The sequence below is a fragment of the Labeo rohita genome, chromosome 3 (assembly GCF_022985175.1).
Source record: "Labeo rohita strain BAU-BD-2019 chromosome 3, IGBB_LRoh.1.0, whole genome shotgun sequence".
In the NCBI taxonomy this organism is placed as follows: Eukaryota; Metazoa; Chordata; class Actinopteri; order Cypriniformes; family Cyprinidae; genus Labeo; species Labeo rohita.
Genome location: NC_066871.1, coordinates 27741008 through 27765762, shown reverse-complemented (window position 1 = coordinate 27765762; position 24755 = coordinate 27741008). Strand labels below are relative to the sequence as shown.

The window sequence follows — 24755 nt, the reverse complement described above, 5'->3', positions numbered from 1 at the left end:
GCTGTATCACAGATTTGACATTATTAAACTGAGGAACAGGACTGATGCATGTATCTGACATCATTTATTGGTCAGGAAAAAACACGTTTGAGCACTTATAAAGTATAATTACTGAGGTTAATGGTATAATTACTGCATAAAGTATGAGCAGGTATGGGAAAAACTACATTTGAAAAATGCAATGAATTTTTCAATTAGTTTACCCATGAGCCAGCAATTAAAGTTAATTGCTTCTTTAAAAGGAAAACTAATCGAAAAATTCATTGCACTTTTTAGATCACTTTAATGAAGAAAACTAAGCTAAAACACCAAAACTTAAAAATAAAAAAAATAAAATAAATGATTAGGCAAACATGCCTAAAAAATATATCTTTATTAAAGATAATTAAGTTAAAACAGTGAAACATGAGTAAAAAAAAAAAAACTAAATAAATTACAATAAAATAAAATAAAATAAAATAAAATAAAATAAAATAAAATAAAATAAAAGATTAGGCAAACATGCGTAAAAAAAACATCTTTATTGAAGATAATTAAGTTAAAACTGTGAAACATGAGTAAAAAAAATCTAAATAAATTACAATAAATATAAAACAATACAATACAACAGAAAATAACAAAACAAAATGCAACTAAAAAAATCTAACTGAAAAAAAAAATCACTTTTAATACTATTTTAATGGTGAAGAAATTGAGTTGAAAATTAAAATAAATAAATAAACTTAAATTAATAAATAAATATAATATAAATTCCAGTTAATTTCTACTTAATTAAAAATCATTGCACTTTCAGACCACTTAAAATTAAGTAAAAAAAAAAAAAAAAAAAATATATATATATATATATATATATATATATATATATATATATATAAAATAAAATTATTTTAGACAGCTTAAAATTTTGTAACAAATAAATAATAATCAATTAACAAAATATATGAAATGTAATAAAATAAATATAAAACAAAACAATACAAAATTACAAAACAAAATGCAATGCCTAACTGAAAATTTTACTTTTAATACCTTTAATTTTTTTAACTTTCTTTTTTAACCTTTAACTTTAATGAGGAAGAAATTAAGTTGATACTCTGAAAATAAAATAAATAAAAATAATATGTAATACCATATAGTAGTTAATTTTTATCTAATTAAAAAAAAATCATTGCACTTTTATACTGTTTAAAATTTAGTAACAATAAATAAATAAATAAATAAATAAATAAAATAAATATTAAACAAAACAATCCAAAACAACAAAACAAAAAGCAATGTCAAAAATTTCACTTTTAATACAACTTTAATGGCTGTATTAAATGGAGTTGATTATTTGTAAATTAAAATAAATAATTAAATAAATAAATAATATGCAATTCCTGTTCATTTCTATTTAATTTATTTACAAAATTTTTTTAGACCACTTGAAATTGAGTAAATAAATTATCTATCTATCTATCTATCTATCTATCTATATATATTTATACACAGATACACACACACAATGTACCTGTTTGTTTTCCCTTGGCTTTCATAGGAGCTACTAACATGTTTCTTTATGATCTATTTTCCTCCAGAAGAGCTTCTAAATGATAGTAAGTTTGCTGTGCTCGAGGCGTTAACGTGACTCATTCCTCTTCACTAGTCGAGTGTGTACATCCCACCTGAGGGAAGGGAGGCCGTCCGGCGGCTGTGTGGAATGTCTCATTAAAGCAGCATCTCGCTCATAAAGCTCTCAGATCTATAAAGCGGACTGGGGATCCTGCGCATCTAGATGTTCCTTATAATAAGATTTCACTGGAGCCTCTGGCAGCACTTGGTCTAGATTACCACATACACCCAGATAACAGCTAAAGTCAGAGCCAACAAAAAACAAGCATCAATAGAATGATAGCTCATTTTTATTAGAGGAGCATGGAGTAAATCAGCAAGCTATGAGAAGCTGCACCCTAAGAATAAGGACATGAAGTATTTGATCATACTTAATGTAAATCAAAGTGTGGTTTTTGGCAGCTGCAGGCTTTTAAATTGCTGGCAGAACCATAAGGGTTTATTGTTTTCCAGCAGTAAAGTGAATAATTTTGCTGCCATTTTCCATTTGCCGTTTTAGCTTAATATATCAAACTGAGCTGGTTTGGCATGTTTAATACCAAACAGTATGGATAATGTAGGTTTTAATCCTGAAGTCATGTTATTCTGGCCCAAGAATAGAAGCTTGGAGCCAGAGAATATGAACGTAAGCTGGAAATCATGTTTGACAGACATATAAAATGAATAGCCGCTGTTTGTGTTTGTTTTATGTGCCATTTGAATACATCTGAAATACAGTGCTCTCCAAAATAAAATAAAAAAACTAAAATCTTTTTTATTTTGTGATGGCTTTGAACTGAAAAACAACAACATCAACTATAAAAACATATTTTGTTAAATAAAACTAAAATCTATTGATCTATTGCATTCTAAGCATAACTGGCAACCAATCAAGCATCATAGTCTGACTGTATTATATAATGTAAATAATAATAATAATAAACATATAGCTGCAAGCAGCGATTACCGGGGTTCAAGCGCTTAAGGCATTTAAGCATAAGGAAAGAGACATTACATATTATTTAGCAAGGCTGTACACACCTAAATCATTGATTTAAAAAAGCATTTTTGCAAATATAGGTATCTTACCATAGAAATATTATGTTTTTAATGTTTAGGACTGTTATAGTGCCAGCTGTGGTCCGATCTCCTTAAAACTCTGCATGCTTGTTTGGAATCATCTGTCTCATGTGCTCAGCAGGTTTCGTGAAGTTTTGTGTTTTCCTTTAGACTTTATAGGATTTGGGGTAAATTTGGACAGGCCCCTTTCCTAAATGACCCTTTTACAGCTTCCCAAAGGGTAAATTTCAACATTTTTGATAATTATTGGCCTAGAGAGTCCAGAGAATTGCACTGCAGTGTTTTTTTTTTTTTCCAGACTGAGCGACTGCACTGGTTTGGTACCGATTGGGCAAAAAACTTAGGACTAGTTTGCGAGTAGGTTTTTTTGAAAAATGCGAAATACCTCAATAATTTCGCTGGCTCACGATCGAATCTGAGGTGTGCGTTTTGTCCAGCGTGAGCCAAGGAATCCAGCGACATAAGAGCCACTTGGGGCAAGCCTAGGTCAAGTTGTCGGTGGTGTGAGCACTACCATCCCTCCCAGTTTCAAGTCTCTACAACTTACAGTTTGGTCCGCACAATCTGTTTTATGTGGAGATCGCTGACACGTGACTATTCTAACAATTACAATAGGGTTACAGCACTATGCGCTTGAACCCATAAAAATCATTAATTACTTTAATGTGGCAAGAAATGGGGAATGATTTATGTTGATATTTACCAAATGCTCACTTTGAAACGAAGCCTGTTTCCAGACTTTTGGAATGTTCTGTAGATGACACCACAATACCACACTGATTCAAATTAGAAAATTCTAATTAGTGTTTAAATTATTGCACAACATGTTGACAACAAATTTCTAAGCAACCACTGAATTGTTTTATTTATTTATTATTATTTTTTTTCTAATAAGCATTACTTAATAGAGTTTAAACAAGCGTCTCCGCATGCACGGCCCAGAGTGGCAATACCTGGTAATGATATAACTCAGTGACAAATTTACAGAATGACAAACTACTACATTTATAAATCATTTTACATCACATTATTCATCCACAGAGAAGGAACCATGACTCACAGTTCTACTATGCAAAGGGCGTGTGCAATCAATCTTACAAAGCAATTAAACACTGGCAGTATAGCTGACGATCCGGGCAAAAGCACTAAATGGACGCTCAGTGAAGAACAGACAACTAACCAGATTAAGTGCTTTCATCCCTTAAAATGCTGCGGTATGCAAGACACCAATTAAACCAGGGGTCACCAAACTTGTTCCTGGAGGGCCGGTGTCCTGCAGAGTTTACCTCCAACTTTCCTCAACACACCTGCCTGGAAGTTTCAAGTATAGCTTGATTAGCTGGTTCAGGTGTGTTTGATTAGGGTTGGAGCTAAACGCTGCAGGGACACCGGCCCTCCAGGACCGGGTCTGGTGACCCCTGAATTAAACACTCCTGTAACTAACTTTCCTTGTAGTCTGCTAAATGAATAAATGTAAATGTAAATGTAAACTTTCCTACAAAGTATAATGAAGAACTCATGTAAATAATCATTAAATGCAAGTACAAGGCAATATAATATTCACTAGACACTTATCTTTCTTAAGAAAATGACATATACATTTGTGTAACTTTTTTATAAGGTTTTTTTTTTTTTTTTTTCAAAACAGTTGTTTTAAACAATCATTTTCACCTTCACTCTGTCTAAACTGAACACTTTTTTGCTACTGTACTTTTAAGACTTCTACATGTAAATTATCTCAGTTATTAAGTCAAACTTAAATAATCAAGATCAGTGAACATAATGGTCTATTGTTTTGGCAAAGGAGGAAAGTGTGTCCATGGAGCATGAGTTTAAACGTCATAGCAATCGATTTCATATTCACTTCCGTCCACCCTGACAGAAAAAGGGGTCGGATGCCCCATGGTACAGCTTAACCCATGCCACACGGTCAACATGACTGGAAATGACAGGACTTAATGTCAATGCCAATGTTTATGAAACAAAACAATATTCAGATTTAAATGCAATGCCAACAACACAAGATAACACTTTATCTTTACGTGAAGGATCATAAACTTCAGGTTTATCTCAGTTTGAACAGTCACTAATGCAATCCGTATAAATCAAAACACTGACGCACTCAACAGTCGAAAATGACATCTTATAACATTGCATTCAAGTGATCTCGGAATTATCGTAATTGAAAAATGAATTTGGACGTGAAGTTGGACTCTGTTTTAAATAAAGAACGATGGAGGAAACATGGTATTGATCATGAGTTATTAAAGGCATAGTTGACCCAAAAATAAAAATCCTGTCTTTAATTACTCGCCCTCATGTCGTTCTAAACCTGCAAGACTTTTGTTCATCTTCAGAACACAAATTAAGATATCTAATGAAATCCAAGAGCTTTCTGACCCTGCACAGACAGCTACCACATTTAAGACCCAGAAAGGTAGTAAGGACATTGTTAAATTCCCATGAAATCAAAATGGACTTTTTTTGGCTTTTAATATGAATACGTTAGCCTTAAGGTTACCTATAAGCTAGTTCATTTCAAAACAATGAGAAAATTCACATTTACAAGATACAAGCATTCAAAAATTACAATCTCTGACTTCCACCAATATAAATCAACGATTTTGATGACATCACCCTGCACTTCAGCTTCTCATCAAACTTTCTGTCCAATCAAATGTTTTCTAGAATCCAAAGCGTCCCGCCCCACACAATAAATTGACGCAGAAGCTGCAGCTGAAATCAGTCACTTGTTCACAGAATTTGCATCTTCATTTTGTGGCAAGTATTGCACTATACAGAGGCTAGGGAATGATTTAGACAGTGTAAATATGCTTTCCATTTGGATGAAAGAAGTCTGGTTTCACACTGTTTCACACGAACCGCTGCAGCGCGCAATCCAGAGACATGATAGTATGGAACAGATCATATGAGCAAGTCCGCCCAGACCATAAAACGTATCTGAGCCAACTGAATTTTACACAGAATGCTATATTTTATAACGATATGGATGAGGTTGTGGTTGTCATGCGCTGTCAAATGCGACTTTATTGAGCTCAATGGCTTTTGCCCAAGCTATGATATAAACTAAATGCTATTGGCTATTTTAAAAAGGCAGCAGGACTGCTTGATATGTCCCACACTGTCTTCGTGTTTCAGTTTAAATTACGTCAACACATAGAATAACGCTGCATGTTATTCTGCATTCAAAGCACTTCAGAGGACCTTTAAAATAGCCCATCAGTGGTTCAACCGCAATTTTATGAATACTTTTCGTGCGCAAAGAAAACAAAAATAGCTTTATTTAGCAATTTCTTCTTTTCTGTGTCAGCCTTCGATGCGTTTTCATGAAATATAAAATATTAGTTACACTACTGTCTATACAGGTCAAAAAGCTCTTGGATTTTATAAAAAATATCTTAATTTGTGTTCCGAAGACGAATGAAGGTCTTACAGACATGGAACGTCATGAGGGTGAGTAATTAATGACAGAATTTTTATTACCTTGACGTAATTGTGAATGTTGACAGTACACCTTAGTTTGATGTAGAATACGCACTCTTTTAGCTGGTTAATGAATTAACAAGCTAGTATTACTAAAATGTGCAGTAGTGCTTAAGGGGAAAAAGAAATTGGTCACTGCACTAATTTTTCCCCTGCAGAATCTATTGGATGCACATCAAATTGCAATTATGTGCTCATAAATGCAAACTTCCCAAGAGAACTTAAACGCACCATGAGGTCATTTCAAAATCAACTGGAAGCTCATTTTGCAATTAACATTTCAAGTGGGACTAAAAAAAAATAATATAAATGTCTTAATTCAAGACTAATTGCATTGCAACTCTCTGTTTGGCATTCACATGTTTGTCATGTTACCTCTGGTAATACCAATAATGTGAATTAATATCTTCCAAAAGAACAAGCATTAGTGCCCTGCTCTTGACCTGAGTGAATAAGAACGGATGAGTCTTGACTCATCATGCCGGAAATTAAAAGTCGGGTCAATCACATTGCGGGGTATACACAGTATACCTTTTACACAGTGTGCACTGGTTGCATAGACATTTAGACATACTACAGAAACCGCAGTAAATTCTGTCATTAATTACCCTCACATTGTTCCAAACCCGTAAGACCCTTGTTCATCTTCAGAACACAAATTAAGGCATTTTTGATGAAATCCGAGACCTTTCTGACCCTGCGTAGACAGCAACACAATTACCACATTTAAGACCCAGAAAGGTAGTAAGGACATTGTTAAAATAGTCCATGTGACATCAGTCGTTCAACTGTAATTTTATAAAGCTACGAGAATACTTTTTGTGCACAAAGAAAACAAAAATAACGACTTTATTCAACAATTTCTTCTCTGCCGTGCGTTCACAAGAGCACCACGACGCATGCATGTGGTGCTGCTTATGCAGGAGCTGGTGTTCAAAGTCCTTTAAAGGTTCACCCAAAACATCTCCAAAAAACACAAAAAAATATTATCCATTGTGTTGACAGAAACAGTGGAAACATTGTTCAAAATATCTTCATCTGTATTCCACTCATAAAAGACATACAGGTTTCGAATGACATGAGGGTGAGTGAACTTTCTCTTTAAGAGTGCTAAACCACAAAGTTAAAGCTCTGGAAACAGTAATATGCCAAAGCAACTCATAAATTGTGTAATTCTACATGTTTGTTTAGTCATTGACTAAACAATATAACAAAGTACGGATCAGATTTAATTTACGTTCGAATCCAGTACGGCCATGCGCTCTAAATTAGGTAATAGATATGAATGTGAACTCTCATCCTCCATCGAAGACAGCTGCTGTTGTTTAATTATACAGAAACAAAACAGCGAGCAGACATGGCGCTACAAAAGGGAAAATGAATGTGTGATCCATATAGAGAACTGCAGGGTGTGCGTACAATAGAGCAAACACTACTGCAGGCAGACTGTGAGACTGTGTGTGTTTGCATGTGTGGGGGTGTGTGTAAATTGTATGCATGTGTCTAAGGACAAGTTTCCGCAGCTGAATTATTATAAGCTGTAATTGTAGTGCATCCCGATTGACGTAAAACTTCTAATCTAATATTTATAAAACTACTTATCATCTGATCTTATCCAATCTGACTGAAACATATTTCTAAAAACAAGATTTACAATTGTGGCTTGGAGCGGATTTGTAAAAATCTATCTTAACTATGACCGATTTGAGCCGGGGGGAAATTCACATTATTTCACAAATTTCACAACAAACTGAGTACATTTCAAGCGAGTTACACATTTTCTATCAACTGTTCTATTAAGAAATAAATTGTGTTACATTAGTATCATATTCCTTTTATCATATTTTTTATATCTTGTTTTGAAAATGCTAATAGGGAGGTACAAAAATATATCAAAAATAGCAATTTAACACATACTCCTCCAACTACATACAATATAAGCAACTATACTATACCATACCATATGTAATGGTTAATTAATCTCATGTCATTTATTCAATCAAATTGTTTTATTGACAATTCTATTAAAAATATAATCTCTCAATGTCTCGCATATTGAAAAGGCCACACAATGTTGAGGATCCAGATATGCAACAACTTTTTTCTGACTCATTTGAATTTGCAACACTTTGTACTACTATACTCATATTACTGTAAATGAGTGTTCAGAGTATGACAACACCAGATCTGATGTAACCTCAAAAGCTACACAGAGGTCACATGTTTTTAAGTCACTACATAAAAATACACAGTGTTACACACTACATAAAAGTTGCACAAAAAAAAAAGTTTAAAAAATTCCTTTAACAGCCATGAGTGTATTTTTGTCAATGGTGAGGAAGGGAGTGTTGAACCACCCGGTGGCTTCAGGAAAACAGCAAAGGGTGAGTAATATGCATTTAAAGTGGTAAATATAGAAGGAATATGTCAAAGTTATTTATATGTACCAAACTTTGTCAGACCGCCACGGACACGCCCTTTAACAAAAACTCAAGATCTTTGCAATTTAACATCGCAAAGGGCTTTAGATTAGACTGACAAAATTTGGTGTTGATCTGTTTTAATCTCTAGGAGGAGCTCTTTTAAAGGGGTCATCGGATGCCCATTTTCCACAAGTTGATATGATTCTTTAGGGTCTTAATTAAAAAGTCTCTAATATACTTTGATGAAAAATTCTCAATGGTTTTGTAAAACAACACCCTTTTTACCTTGTCAAAATGAGCTCTGCAAAAATCATCTCATTCTAAGGGGTTGTTCCTTTAAATGCAAATGAGCTCTACTCGCCCCGCCCCTCTCTTCTCTCTGTGGAGTGACGATCTTGTTTACTTTAGCCACGTTTAGCCGCTAAACTTACAAACTACCACGTAATAAGGAAAGGCGATCGCAAAGATTCATAAAAAAGGCTTATACTCATTTTTGCTGTAGGTGAAGCTGGATCACGAATGATTCGCGTGAACATAGACGGATGTATGTAGATCGGGAGGCGCATTCCATTCACAAACAAACGTAATCTACTGCATCTTCAGCTGTTCAGATGTCGGTAGTAAATGACAACCACTATGTTCATTATTACATCCAGCAACACAACACCTCAATCGCTCAATCTGAGATATTCTTGTCTAACTTACATCCCTGCTCCGGCATCGAAACAAGGAAAATTACTGGACTGTGACAGCTGATCTGAGGTAAGAGCTCATGTCAATCAACTGTCGTGGGAGCGACCTCTGTTGGTGTGACGGCACACCGACAGGCATCTGAGAATAGCTCGATTTGAAAAAGGGGATATTATTTTTAAAATAATTAATTTAAAACCAGTGCATGGATTTTTATCATTATAGGGTAGATTTGTACATACACTGCCAACACACATTAATGTTCAAACAACATGAAAAAGTGAACTTAGCATCCGATGACCCCTTTAAATACAACGCCTGAAAATGGCAATAACAGCACAAAACTTGCGGAGAAAATGAAAAATAACAGACTTCCAGTTGAGTTTCGGACTTTGTATGGAAGTACTTTTTTGTAGGTATTGGTGTGTTACATGGGTCTACCGAATTTCGTACATGTATGTGAAACATAGCACTTTGTTGAAATTTTATAGGTGGCACTATCGAGCCATTTTGCCACTTCTGAAACCCATATCAGATGTAAATTTTCACCACTTTTGGTGTGTGTGCAAAGTTTTATGAGTTTTCGAGCATGTTTAGGCCCAAAACAATGCTGTGCATTGCTCTAAATACATGTGTGTCTCACAAAGAGCTTATAAAATGTTTAAAGGAGTCAAAACAAAGCCAGGAATTCCTCATTTGCACACAAATAAAGATCTGCTTCAAGGTGAGAGCCATTCCAACACCTGTAATGAACTATAACAGGTAATCTAGCTACTATACGACAAAAAAAACCTTGTATGATTGTACATTTCCATGTACACTTTCCATATAGCAGAGATATACAAGCAACATATCAACATCTTCCAGAAGATTTTTTTTTTAAGTTGAACTTAGAGATGCACTAGGAACTAGGATGAATAAAATATAAGACCACTGTAATAGTACAGACAGTCGGGATCCAGTCCTGGCCACGTTCCAATAGCAACAGACCTGATGAGATACCATCAATAGCAACTCTGCTGTATGGAAATCCTATATTCACCTGTTGCTAATCCCACTGACTTCTCACCGACACATCATATCTGGAAAATGTCCACGTCGGAGGACACTGTAAATTATGACACAATTTCAGAGAGGAAGATGTGTATAAAAAGAAAGAATAACACACGGTCTAGTGGCCAAATGCTAAAAGCCAATAAAACTTCTTCCGTCTGGTTCAGCCAGATCTCTTCTCGTGATTTACAGTGGTGAAGTCCTAACCTAGTTTTGCACGCTTTTTATAATGCAGCATAAAGCCATTGTCCACATTGGAGCTTATTCATGTCAAAAACAGCCTAATTAAACAGGAAGAGACAACTATCTGATTGACAAACCAGTTCAGTTTATTTGCACATGTCATTTAGAGGTGCGTTATGAACTCAATTATATGCAGAAACAAACAAATATGTAGGTGCCATCTGAAGCTAAAACTTGTTCTAACTATGTCACGGCTCATTTAGTGCTTATTTGCAAAAAGATTTAATTTCGAACCAGTTTGTCAAGTGTATTTAACTTTCACCTTACAAACACTGTTACTGTGTCTGTTTCAAGAATAACCTAAGGCTGGAAGTGCTGCCTATAATCTCATAGCTCCAGTGTTTAAAGCTATTTCATCCGAAAATGAAAATTTTTTCATCATTCTCTCCACTTGTTTCAAACCTGCATGAGTTTCTTTCTTCCATTAAACACAAAAGAAGATATTTTGAAGAATGTATATAACCAAACAGTTGACAGTAGCCATTGACTTCTAAAGAATTTTTTCCATGCTACGTAAGTCAATGGCTACCGTCAGCTGTGTGGTTACTTTTTTTTAACCAAATATATGTTCTTTCGTGTTCAACAGAAGAAAGAAACTCCTACAGGTTTGGAACAACTTAAGAGTGAGTAAATCATGATGGCATTTTCATTTTTGAGTGAACTGTCCTTTTAATCATTAAATGAGATACCTGAGATACCAGAAGAAAACCTGTCACAAGAGCAGTTGTTCCCTGCGTTTGGTGTCTGGTTTGCCCAGTCTTGCTGACATTTAGCAACAAGGGCAGGGCTGAGTCGTGGTTTGTTTAAAGTACAAACAGGTGGAAAGGTCTCATGTAACCATCAGGAAAAAGACTTGAAACACTGTTTGCATGTACAAAAGATACAAATTGTAGATATTATGTGTACACATATTAGCCAAGGTCATGATACAGAAAACAACTTTAGATCTACACTACTGGTCAATGCTTTTAAAACAAGTCTCTTTTGTTCACCAAGTCTGGATTGGATCAAAATACAGTAAAAGCAGTAATACTGTGAAATGTTATTACAATTTAAAAGAAAATTGTTCCGTTTTATAATTTAAGGCGAAACACAGCATGTGAATAGGGTAAAAAAAAAACAACAACTAATAGTTATTGCCTTACTTACCCAGTTGAGTGATTACATTGATAATTGCAAACGTTTTTTGTATTACAAGTTTCTAAAATGTTAGGTTTAAATATGCAAATGAGTGAAATATGTGCTAATTTGCATAAATGTCTAGTACAAAAATCTAAACACTGGATAAAGTCAGTTTCAAAATTCTTGTTTATTTTTTTAATTTTTTTTTTTGACATATTAGAGTCAAATGTATTTTACAGAGGGAATTTTGGGTATCTCATTTCCAAAGAAAGAAAACTATATTTTTTCCCCAATTTTGGCAAGAATAAAATGTTGTATATAATCAAGAAAAGTATATATGGACAAATCCCTCTGTAAAAACCTTTAGGATATAGACAGGAATAAAAATGTAAAGTTTGGTGTGTGTAAGTGCTACTAAAGTGGAGATTTATGTCTCAGTGTATGAGAAAAAAAAATTTTTTTGAGGAAAACAGCCTTTGAAAATGTGTATTGTAATTGAAATCTATTGCCACAAATAGATGCTATAAAAGTGGTATAAAAGAAACACTTAAAAGTGCCTTTTGGGTGTTTTCTTTCCACTAGTCTGAAAAACTCTTTAAAAAAACCAAAAGGCCCAAAATCTCAAACTTGACATGTGCATGAAAAAACAGTGTTTTTACCTGCAGTGTCTCCCCTTAATAATGTAATTTATTCCTGTGATGGAAAAGCTGAATTTTGAGCATCATTACTCAAGTTTTCAGTGTCACATGATCCTTCAGAAATAATTCTGATATGATTATATTGGGATGCAATTATTATCATTACTGGTGCTCATTTATTAATAATGGTTCTTACTATTATCCATGTTATAAAACTTTCTGGTACTTAAAAGCATAATACATTTTTTTCCAGGATTATTTGATGAATAGAAAATTCAATAAACCGCATTTTCTTTTGTAACATTATAAATGTCTTTAGTAATCGTTTTCAATGCAGCCTTGGTGAACATAAGACACTTCTTTCAAAAACATTTTAAATTTTGACAGGCAGTGCATATTACAATTTCTGAGTATAATTAGTTGTAATGTTGCAGACTGAAGGTCACATGCAACATAATCCCCAAGATGCCTGCAAGTATGAATATGAAGTGTCTGATTCCAATGAAAGATAATATTAGCATAATGTTAATATCAGCCCAGCACTCCAATTTGGCATTCCAAAACCAGTCACACACAATGCCAGCATGAGTGCTGTTAAAATCATCTATCATCACTTTCATGGCTAGTGGTGATAACACCTCAATACCTGCTCATACTTTCATAAAATACAGCATTCTGGGTCTGAGCTACAGTCACAAGCTTTGTGCCTCATAAAACAGCGGGAGACCAACACCACTGCCAAAGGAAGTTGCAATTAGGAGGAATGTTGCACCGCTGAAACAAATACACAGACAGATGGAGATTTTTTGGATGTGTGAGTCACACAACTAATTATCATCTACTATTGTTTGAATGGCCGTATTTCCAGAATCTGCTCTACCACTTTGGTTTAAAGGGAGGCTTTTCATAGGCCTGGAGAGCCAATCCTTCAGCTGAAAGGTCAGCTCACAATATAGAATCCAAAACATGACTAAATCAGCGGAAAACATATGTTTTCTGCCTAACCGTCCTGTCAAGGATGTATGGAAAGTGATGACATGTCGAACAATCAGCTCCTTCAGCATGCAAGATTCTCAGGGGAAGTGATGCACTTCCTGATATTGAACATAAGGAATATACATAAGGTCACACTGATGAAGTATCTGACAATGAATGAAATCTAAATGTAAGTTTTTAGTCCAAGTCTTTCAGCTTTTTAGTGTGCTTATAATATATAAACTTAGCATTGTAATATCTGCACGAAAATGGACTAAAAATACTTGTTTGCAGATGTGTAGAGAATTTTTTGTGCAATAAAATGCTCTCTAGAATAAGAAAACCCTTCTAATACCACCTGCAACAAATGACCAAAGACATGTAAACTAAAAGGGATCTGATGTAAATGCTTTTATCTATTTAAAATTATATATACAATATTGAAAAATTTCATTTTAAATCATTTTAAATTTGTATTTTTATATTATATTATATTGCAATTTAAGAAAACACTAGCCTCAAATTGCATAGGATTTAGTTTCCACTCAAAAATTGCTGGTAAATTTCTCATAATAATTCTCATAAAACTAAAGTAATCAAACAATACAATAAAAACTGCATTGAATTAAGCATGACATTTTAAAAGTGAAAGACTGAAATAGTATTTTCTTGTTAAAAAATACTCCAATAATAAAGTTTTATGCACAACTTTGTATTAATTAATTAATTTACAGTTGAAGTCAAAAGTTTACATACAATCTGCCAATCCGGGGGGTGAAAACTTTTTGATTTTGAAGATTACGGTAAATGTAATTTATTTTGTCTTCTGGGAAACATGTAAGTATCTTCTGTAGCTTCTAAAGGGCAGTACTAAATAAAAAAAAATATATGATATTTATACAAAATAAGAAAAATGTACACATCTTCATTCTGTTCAAAAGTTTTCACCCTCCGGCTCTTAATGCATGGTTTTCCTTCTGAAGCATCAGTGAGTGTTTGAAGCTTCTGTAATAGTTGCATATGAGTCCCTCAGTTGTCCTCAGTGTGAAAAGATGGATCTCAAAATCATACAGTCTTTGTTGGAAAGGGTTCAAATACACAAAAATTCTGAAAACCCAAAAAATTTGTAGGATTTGTCTGAAGAACAGCAGGCAGTTTAACTGTTCAGGACAAACAAGGGACTCATGAACAACTGTCACTAAACAAAACAAAAAAAATGTAACAACACAGTATTAAGAAACTTTTGAACAGGGTCATTTTAATGAATTCAACTATTATTTTCTCTTGTGAACCATATGTAAACATCTTTTATATGAAATAACTTATTCAGGTCAGTACTAAATAAAAAATAACATGCATTTTGTATGATCCCTCTTATTTTGTTAAAATAATTAACATTTTGCAGATTCTGCAAGGCGTACGTAAACTTTTGACCTTAAGTGTATTTATTTATTTCACTAGTAAGCTAACAGACATAAAATCTACAAAACTGAGGGACTTTAAAACATCCGTCTCATTGTGCGAAGTCACAAGTGCATCAAAAAGAGAAAAGCAGGATATAATCTCACGGTTGCCTGGAAAAAAAACTGATATGCTGTGCTACTGATATCGCAATAGAGCTTCAGGCCACAGCCTTTATGAGCAAGTCTCTAAAATGACGAAAAAGGAAGAGTGTCATTGAAGAGCAGAACGTGTGGCGAAGCAAAGCATGGCCTCAGCCCTCTAATGATGTTTTGAGCAACAAATTTTCTTTTTACCAGCTGTTGTTGCCCTTTATCCTTTTATGAATGCTTTTCATGTCTGACTTCATTGGAATAAATGAGATAAAGGGTGTGAAATAAGAAGGATCAGCTGGTGAAATCCACCTGCTGTGCTGAATTACAATGGGTTGTATTCAAGCCATCAGAATTATGACTTTCATGCACTGCTATCTACAATCACACAGTTATTAAGGAAAAGTATTGACTTGACACAGATGAAAATTAGTTACATTGAAAATTGAAGGGACTGAAGCAGGGTGTGAAGCAGTTCATTTGGGATTTAAAGGGAAACTCAAGCGATATTCAAGCTGGTTATTAAAGCCCTGGGGAGCTGGGAAACTCTTATTTAACCTGCAGCTCAGAAAGATGATGAATGCTTGGGAAGGAATGATTTTTTTCTGAGTTAATCCACCTTCAAAAGCCACAAGCCTGAAGCTCCATTTAGTAATACAAGTGCAAATAAATATGCATATGGCTATTGGTGCTATTGAAAAATAGACAGTGCTGCACTATTAATATATATATATATTATTTCTATTTAAAATGATTTCTGAAGAATCATGCATCACTGAAGACTAGAGTAATGATGCTGAAAATTCAGCTTTGCATCACAGGAATAAATTACATATTAAAATATTAAAATAGAAAACAGTTATTCTAAATTGAAATAATAATATTACTGTTTTTACTATATTTTTGAGCCAATAAATGCAGCCATAGTGAGCATAAGAGACTTCTTTCAGAACTTTAAATTAAATAATTATAACTCTGTTTTTTTAATTCATTAAATTAACCCACCTAGACAACTGTCTGACCTTAAGCTAGCTATGAACCCATCATAGACCATCTGTTACACATTTTGACATACTTTCACCCTTCCCCCCGCCAAGTTCTGGAGCCAATGGCCTCTTTCCATCCGGCTTGTCAATTACATTCTATCTCTATCCAGTCCGACCACCTGACAGACATGCGAGCCCCTTTTTCTCCACCCATGTGCCCCCCTCTACAGGAAATAGAATATCAGAGCCCACAGCTGAGCCACGTGGAGCTATGAATTAGACAACAAGTGTGAGACATGACCACAGCATGCTCAGCTTCTAATCAGCCAGCAGCAGAAATGAAACAGAGAGATAGGCATGAATGTAAACATAATCAGATTATGCTTAAAATATGTTTAAAAGACTTAAGAAAAAAACATATTTACTTCATCAGACCATGCTTTATAAGTAAACAAATCATGCTGATTATATTATAAATATGCTAAGTGCATTAAAGGTGTACATTATTTTATAAATATAAGATTATTATAATCTACATTTTCATTGAATAATGCTTTGAATACATATATTGCTCTATGTAGTATGTTTAAAACCAAACAATTAAAAGCAGTGAAAAACTACAACAGTGGACATTTTCCTATATATACACATACACACACACACACATATATATATATATACATATATATATGAAGACTTTAGATGCAAAACCAGCTAAAAGCCATCTTGGTCAAAAATGAGATAATGATACTGAGTGAATGCTCCTGACACATATTTTACGTCCATCAAATATTTTTACTTCAAACTCACTAAATTCCAGCCTCAGCCCAATCAGAAGTGCCAGTACTTACATAGAAACCTATACAAAGTAGCCAGAAAGAAATGCTCATTTTAAAGAAATACGTCAGATGGATTTAGCTGGTTTTGCATCTGAACTCTTCATAAATATATATTTATGAAAAGTTCAGATGCAAAACCAGCTAAAAGCCATCTCAGTCAAAAATTATGAATGCTCTCGACACATAGTATACGTCCATCAAATACCTTTTTTTTCAAACTTGCTAAAATACCAGCCTCAGCCCAATCAGAAGTACCGGTACTTTCATAGAAACCTATACATCTGAGCCTGATAAAAATGCATTTTTTAAAGAAAGACGTCAGATGGATTTGCAGAGGATTGCACCCTCAGATTCCAGGTTTTCAAACTGTTCTATCTCGACCAAATATTGTCCTATCATAACAAACCATACATCAGTGGATATATTATTTATTTATATATATATATATATATATATATATATATATATATATATATATATATATATATATATATATATTCATATATATCAGAGGTTGCATTAGACTTTAACTTTGTCCGTTTTGACAGGCAGGGTCGTAAAAATTCTATCATAATCTATTATTACCCGTAATATTAATTAATTAATTAGTATTTTAATTAGAATAACACATTTAATTACTTTTATTTTTGTTTACATTGTCACTTTTATTCATGAACCTACAGGACGATATAGGCTTATACATTTATTTTGAAGAGAACAGATTAACAGAGACTGTGCGTCACTTTTCGTGTTCAACACCACACAAACAGGGACAAGGAAGGAAACTAAAATATTTCTTGACTTTAATAGATTCTCATTTTAAGAAACAATATAGATTGTTAAATATCAGTCAATATTTTGGTCTATGCTGTTTTCAGTTGATGAATGAACAGTACATAGTGTGCCTCCTATTCAAAAAATTGCAATCTGTGTGCTTTGTTACTTCTGATTTGAATGTCTCAGATTTCACATTCTGTCCATTTCATTAGAAAATTCAACCATAAAATTCCGTTTTGGCGCTCTTAATGTGGCGTAACAGATTGCTGTAGCTCAAACTGGGCACTCCCCTGTGCGAAATTAAACACACGACATTCGTGATGGTTTCATTTTTGTTCTGGATCCAGTGCTTTGCTGTCACACTGGAGCACCCTCGCCACCAACTGGACAGGAGTGGGATTTACAGCTGCAATTTACAATAGCTCACCCTCAGTGTAAGCCGTCAAAGTGATGGACGGCCTTCAGAATTTTCCATCACTGATAAAAAAAAAAATTCTGGAGAAATTCTGAGAATTTTCGTTTAACGCGACCTGTGAAATTATAGAAATAAATAGTTTTATTTAGCAAGCATGTTCTAAATTGATCAACTGATCAAAAGTAATGATAAAGACATTTATAATGTTACAAAAGATTTCTATTTCAGATAAATGCTGTTCTCCTGAACTTTCTATTCAGCAAAGAAACCTGAAAAAAATTCTACTCAGTTGTTTTCAACATCGTAATAAGAATAATAAATGTTTTTTGAGCAGCAAATCAGAATAGTAGAATCAATTCTGAAGGATATTTCAAAATGTTACTATTTTTGCTGTACTTTGGATCAAATAAATCCAGGCTTGGTGAGCAGAAGAGACCTCTTTAAAAACATTACAAATCTTACTGTTCAAAAACATTTGACTGGTAGCGTATATAAAACACTAGTCATAGGCTGACACAGAATAGAAAATTTGTTGAATAAAATCATTGTTTTTGTTTTCTTTGTGCACAAAAAGTGTTCTCGTAGCTTTATAACATTATGGCTGAACCACTGATGTCCCATGGACGATTTTACAGGTGTCCTTACTACCTTTCTCGGTCTTAAACGTGTCAGTTGCATTGCTGTCTATGCAGCGTCAGAAAGCTCTTGGATTTCATCAAAAATATCTTAATTTGATGAATGAAGACGAACAAAGGTCTTATGGGTTTGGAATGACATGAGGGTGAGTAATTAATGACACAATTTTCATTTTTGGGTCAATTGTCCCTTTAATGACCATTCCTACACATGCACTGAATGAGCAACAGTGAAGCCAAGCTCTGGGTTAAGTCATTCTTATCCTTGATCTCCCTTCACGTCAGCCATCATGAAAGAGCGATCGCTGGGCGAGAGACTTCAGTCAATCCCATTAACAGCATTAAGTCTCAAAGCTAAGCTTGTCTCATTTTCGCAGAGCGTAGAGCCATCCTCAGTGGTCTCAAGCCGCCGTCACCATGGCAGCTCTCCTCCACCAGACGATCATTTAGCAAGGCAATTAAGCACTGAATTCTGGGTAAAATAAATGTTCTACTCTTTCAAGAGGATAAGCTCAATGAACACACCACAGGCAGTAAATGGCACATTCGGAGGTGTGACGAGCAGGCAGAAAAATGAACTGCGGTATAAAGGGTCGCTGAGGAATGGCTTTCGCAGATAAAACTGTGAGGGGTAAACAAGCTCTCTGTGAATGACTAGGGGCCGGCAGTCTGGGAACGTCACAAAAACGCTCACAGGATTAACAAGCATCCTTTTCTAACAAGACAGACAACATGTCCTGCGAGTACAAAGAAAGAAAGAAAGAGTCCAAGTGCTGTTGACAGCACTGTCGGCAGAACAATTAATGCCTCCACTAAAGCTACACTCACGTTACAGGCCTTAAAGAGATAGATCACCAAAAAATGAAAATTCTGTCATTTACTCACCCTCCAGTTGTTCAAAAACAACTTTGACGGTAGCCACTGAGTAAGGAAAAATGAAAGTCAATAGCTACCAGCAACTGTGTGGTTACCAACATTCTTCAAAATATCTTCTTTTGTGTTCAACAGAATAAACAAACTCATACAGGTTTAGAAGAACTTGAGGGTGAGTAAATAATGACAGGATTTTCATTTTTGTGTGAACTATCCCTTTAACATTTTTTTCCCCAAATCCAATATTTTGCTATATTTGACTGAATGATTCAAGGGAAAAAAATAAAATAGTCAAAGAAGCATTTATCTTTTCAGTGCACCAGTGTTGACAGCAGCTTTGTACAAGAAATGTGCCACTGGCAATGAATGACGACGATTGTAATGTGCACCTGCACAGTGATGAGTGAAGTCAAAGTAGACATGACCTGAAGTCTGTTCTGAGCTCTTTGTAAACTCCTTTAAAAATAAAGCTTTTATTTTGGCATCAATGGTTCTATAAAGAACCTTGAAGATCCATGGAACCATTCAAATGCAGAATAGGTTCTTAATAATCGAAAAAGGTTCTTTAGCTTTTTAAATCATTCTTTAAATTGGTTCTTTTAGGATCTGTTTACCGAAAGGTTCTTTGGGGAACCAAAAATGGTTCTTCTATGGCATCACCGCAAAAACACCCCTGTGGAGCCTTTATTTTCTAAAAGTGTATAATAGTGGTTTTCAACTGGTTTTGCTTCAGAGCTTCCCAAATTTTATATAAAGTGATGACCAAATACTTTTTATTGAAATTAGTTTATTGAAACAAAAGTTTATTGTACAAAAACAACCAAAAATGTTCTTAAAATCCTAACATTAAGGAATAGAGATCGTTTTAATTATAATGAGAAGAAATATGTAAATGACACAGCTATTCTTGTGTATATATGGTCTTGTCATCCCAAATAAAATGAAAATAAAAAATAATAATAGCTACATTTTTTACACTCTTAAAAATAAAGGTTCTTTATTGGCATCAATGGTTCTATGAAGAACATCCATGGAAACTTTCAAATGTAGAAAAGGTTCTTTATAGTTTAAAAGTTCTTTAGATTTAGAACGTTCTTCAAATTTGTTCTTTTAGGATCTGTTCACTGAAAGGTTCTTTGGGGAAACAAAAATAGTTCTTCAATGAAAACACCCCTTTGGAGCCTGTTTATTGAAATTTGTTTATCAAAACAAAACAGTTTATTAAACCTGTATTTTTTTTTAAGAGTTTAACAAGAATATAATATTAAATAAAAATATGATAGTCATAACTGCAAGGTGACCATGTATTAAATGTTGCCTAAGTTGTGGTTTCTTTCAGAGACGTAGCTTTATTCATTCTTTTCGAGGATGAGGTATATCACCCAACCTGTTCACGTTGGCATCTGACTGATTTGATTAACTTTTACCAAGTGATACCTGAAGAGTTTGGATGTTCAACCTTTGACGTCAACAACAAATGATATGGAAAGCAATTTACCCCTCCTTTATGGTAATCTGATACAGTTCATTACATTTCACCATTTGCATTTAGCACGGTTTCCTTTTTGCTATCCATAATCCTGTCAGAACAGACCTGCAACCCACCAAATGAGAACCACTAGTTATATCAGATCTAGGGGGAGTTATTGAATTAGCCAAAATCAGATCAGTAAAATATTGCTTAGAATAACATCTGTGGTGCGGATTTGGGCCTGCTCCAATTTAGTATGCACGTTTTTGCTTAAAAAAAAAATTACTTAATGACCTAAGCAAATTTCCTAGTAACCATAGCATGTGACATCTTGCATATTGCACCATAAGGAAGCCTGGGAGAAGGTCCAGTGCCATTATTCAGGTTACATGGGATTGTGGACATAATAGCCAGCTTTCATCACTAGAGAAGAAAGTTCCTAATGCACAGTGAAGAATGCTAGCATTTGGATACAATGCACGCAAAACATCAGAACACGTCTATACATATGCCTAAAATTAAAATAAGATCAGGCCATATACATTCCATTTAATAAAGATCAATTTGTAAAGTTAAAAATAACAGATCCAGCAGGTTTCATCCACATTACTTTATCAAGAGCTGTGCTGCTCATACTACACTAATAAGCTACTAGATGTAACGGACCCCTTAACACATCCTAAAAATCACTCAAACTGTATATTCAAGTGGCTCATTTAATCAGAATTTAGAATCTGAACTACTCATATTATAAACTGTGTTTGACAACCCATAGAAAGTTATTAGACTAGAGGAAAGTTCATACTTACTTATGTAAAAATGTAACTTAAATGTAAATAAATAAAAACAGGTTAAACATTTAACATGACATAACCTTGAGCTAGCCATTCCTGTCTAGAGCCTTGCACATTAATCATCCTATTGACTCTCCACATAATGATATCTCTCCTCTCAGGATGAGATAATGCATTTTCAGTATACTAGTAAAATAGAAATGCAACTATTTTTAGAAAACCACCGCCTTGATTAGACTGTAATGTCACATGCTGGTAAAAATTCTATTACATAACATCAGTGTTACTCTCATTTCTTTTGAAGAAGATACGCAGAGGCATCTGATAACAGTGCAAAGATAACAAACACATTATTCGCCCATTCATCATAGGGTGAGTTTAGATATCAGCTGGTTGCAGTCATTGACAATCTGATTGTTAACTTACTCTTGTTATTTGAGTTACGCCCTTTCTCATCATCATAAGACTGTGACCATACAGAACCCTTCCTAAAACACTTGCTGACCTGATGACCCGATGAATGATCCAATGCACATTTACAAACTGATGTAGTTAGTGCAGTCAAAAGATTTTTTTAATCCACCGCTAACTGACTTCGCTAGGGGCGCCATACGGCAATCTGGGTTGCTTCAGGAGAACCTCAACCGACTGCGTCCAGACATTTACTGACTGAAAGTTGACCCAATGAAAGTAACTGAAGTGTTAAAACTCTTTACCTGTAGTTCACACCAAGCAACCTCCACAGTGGTCTCCGTATCCAATCCTTTGTAGACTGTCTTAAAGGAGCCCCTTCCGATCTCAATGTTAAATTTCAGAAACCTTCCATCAGGTGAAGTCGCCACAGCTTTAGTCTCAACCTCATCCTTTTCCTCCTGCTCGCGTTTGCTCTCAAACGGGGCTCTGGACAAAACAGCTTTCTTCTGGGTGCTTTCATCATCGGAGTCCGAGCTGGCATCAGCCTCCTGCGCGCTGGGCTCCTCGGGGGCCCAGGTATCAGCTGGTCGCGGGTCCGAGTCTTGCGTCTCAGGTGAAGAGCTGGAGACAGGTGACGTTGTAGGAGAAGAGTCCGTCTTTTTCTCCTCGTTGGCACCTTCTGATAAAATATTGTCGGCTGACCACGAAAGAGTTTTGGTCAGAGGTGCGATGCTCTCCTGCGGTTCAATGTCCATGGTGTGGAGTTTGTTAAACCTGTAGGCATTTCTCCTGGAGTTCGCCGAGTGTCTCCTTCGTCTCGGCGGCAGGCGCGCTGGGAAGAACGAGTCCGCGTCAAAACCCGCAGGCAACTTCGGGAAGCCAATACCTGCCATGTCCACCTCAGCCTGTGACATTGTAGTAGATATCTGTGTAGTTAACATTAGAATTGCAGCGCATAATCTAGTGCATTACATGTCTTTGCGTTCCAGAATTTCTCCATAACAACGATGCGTTTACATTAAGCCCCAAAATACGCTCCAAAACATAACAACAGTTCAAGAACGAACTTCTCCAGGAGCGCGATGCAGAGTAGCCTATATAAACATATATACAAAATCAACGTGACTTTAAAATAAATGCGAACGCAAGTTAACGTTCTGTAAAAGTGTTACCCAAACAATCAACTGTATGTTAATAATTCGGTTATTTAAACAATTCGAATATCACGGCGTGACGTTCGAGCGCGTCCACGGAGCGCACGCTGTACCTTCGCTTTCCAAACGCAAATGTCTAGTATGCTACTCTGCTGCTCTTGTTGCTCCTCCCCGTGGAAAAACACCTTAGTAATTAGTCTGCGTGGGACCACTAACAGTCAAGCTTCAATGCCATAAATGCAGTCTCTCACGTCTCAGATAGATTACAGCTGTCTATTATGGCAAGCTGTTGGAACATTTATTCTGTAAAATTGTAATAATGGTTTAATCGGTAACACTTTACAACAAGGTTCATTAGTTAACATTACTTCTACAGCATTAATGTTAATTTAAGCATCTACTAATGCATTAATAAAATCAAAAGTTGCGTTTGTTAACATTAGTTAATGCACTTAAATAACATGAACTAACAATGAATTACTGTATTTTTATTAACTATCATTAACAAAGATTGATAAATAGTCTAATAAATATATTGTTCATTGCTCATTTATGTTAGTTAATACATTAACTGATGTTAACAAATGCCACCTTATTGTAAAGTGTTACTGTATAATTCAGAACTAGTAATTTTTTATTAACTAGTAATTCTATGACACCTTTCACCTTCACTAGGTTCACCGGATAGTGCTTGTTGCAAAGGTGACTATGACTAGTCATGACTAGTAGTATTTATATACTTATTTCTTATACTTATTCTTATTCTTATGATACAAGCATCTAGGCTAACTGGGTAACAAATTGCAAACTTTTGTCATTAAATTCTATGAGGATCTGTAAAAAGTAAATACAGCTGAAAGCAAAAGTTTACATACACCTTGAAGAATCTGCAAAATGTTAATTATTTTACCAATATAAAAGGGATCATACAAAATGCATGTTATTTTTTAATTAATACTGACCTGAATAAGGTATTTCACATAAAAGATGTTTACATATAGTCCACAAGAGAAAATAATAGTTGAATATATAAATATGACCCCATTCAAAAGTTTACATACACTTGATTCTTAATACTGTGTTATTTAGTTTAGTGATAGTTGTTTATGAGTCCCTTGTTTGTCGTGAACAGTTAAACTGTCTGCTTTTCTTCAGAAAAAATCCTTCAGGTCCCACAAACTCTTTGGTTTTTCAGCATTTTTGTGTATTTGAACCCTTTCCAACAATGACTGTATGATTTTGAGATCCACCTTTTCACACTGAGGGACTCATATGCAACTATTACAGAAGGTTCAAACACTCACTGATGCTTCAGAAGGAAACACGATGCATTAAGAGCCGGGGGTGAAAACTTGAACTTTAAATTTGAATATCAGGGTAAATGTAACTTACTTTGTCTTCTAGGAAACATGTAGGTATCTTCTGTAGCTTCTGAAGGGCAGTACTAAATAAAAAAATATGATATTTAGGCAAAATAAGAAAAATGTACACATCTTCATTCAGTTCAAAAGTTTTCACCCCCCAGC

General features: G+C 34.7%; 1 protein-coding gene across 1 annotated transcript in view; it reads right to left on the bottom strand.

Moving 5' to 3' along the window:
- wnk4b (WNK lysine deficient protein kinase 4b) overlaps positions 1-23449 on the bottom strand; it is a 76902-nt gene extending 53453 nt beyond the window's left edge. The window contains exon 1 of the mRNA XM_051103502.1: positions 22378-23449. Coding sequence (XP_050959459.1) covers positions 22378-23016 — 639 coding nt within the window. The 5' untranslated portion in view covers positions 23017-23449. The remainder of the gene's footprint in view (positions 1-22377) is intronic.
- Between the last annotated feature and the right edge of the window lie 1306 nt (positions 23450-24755).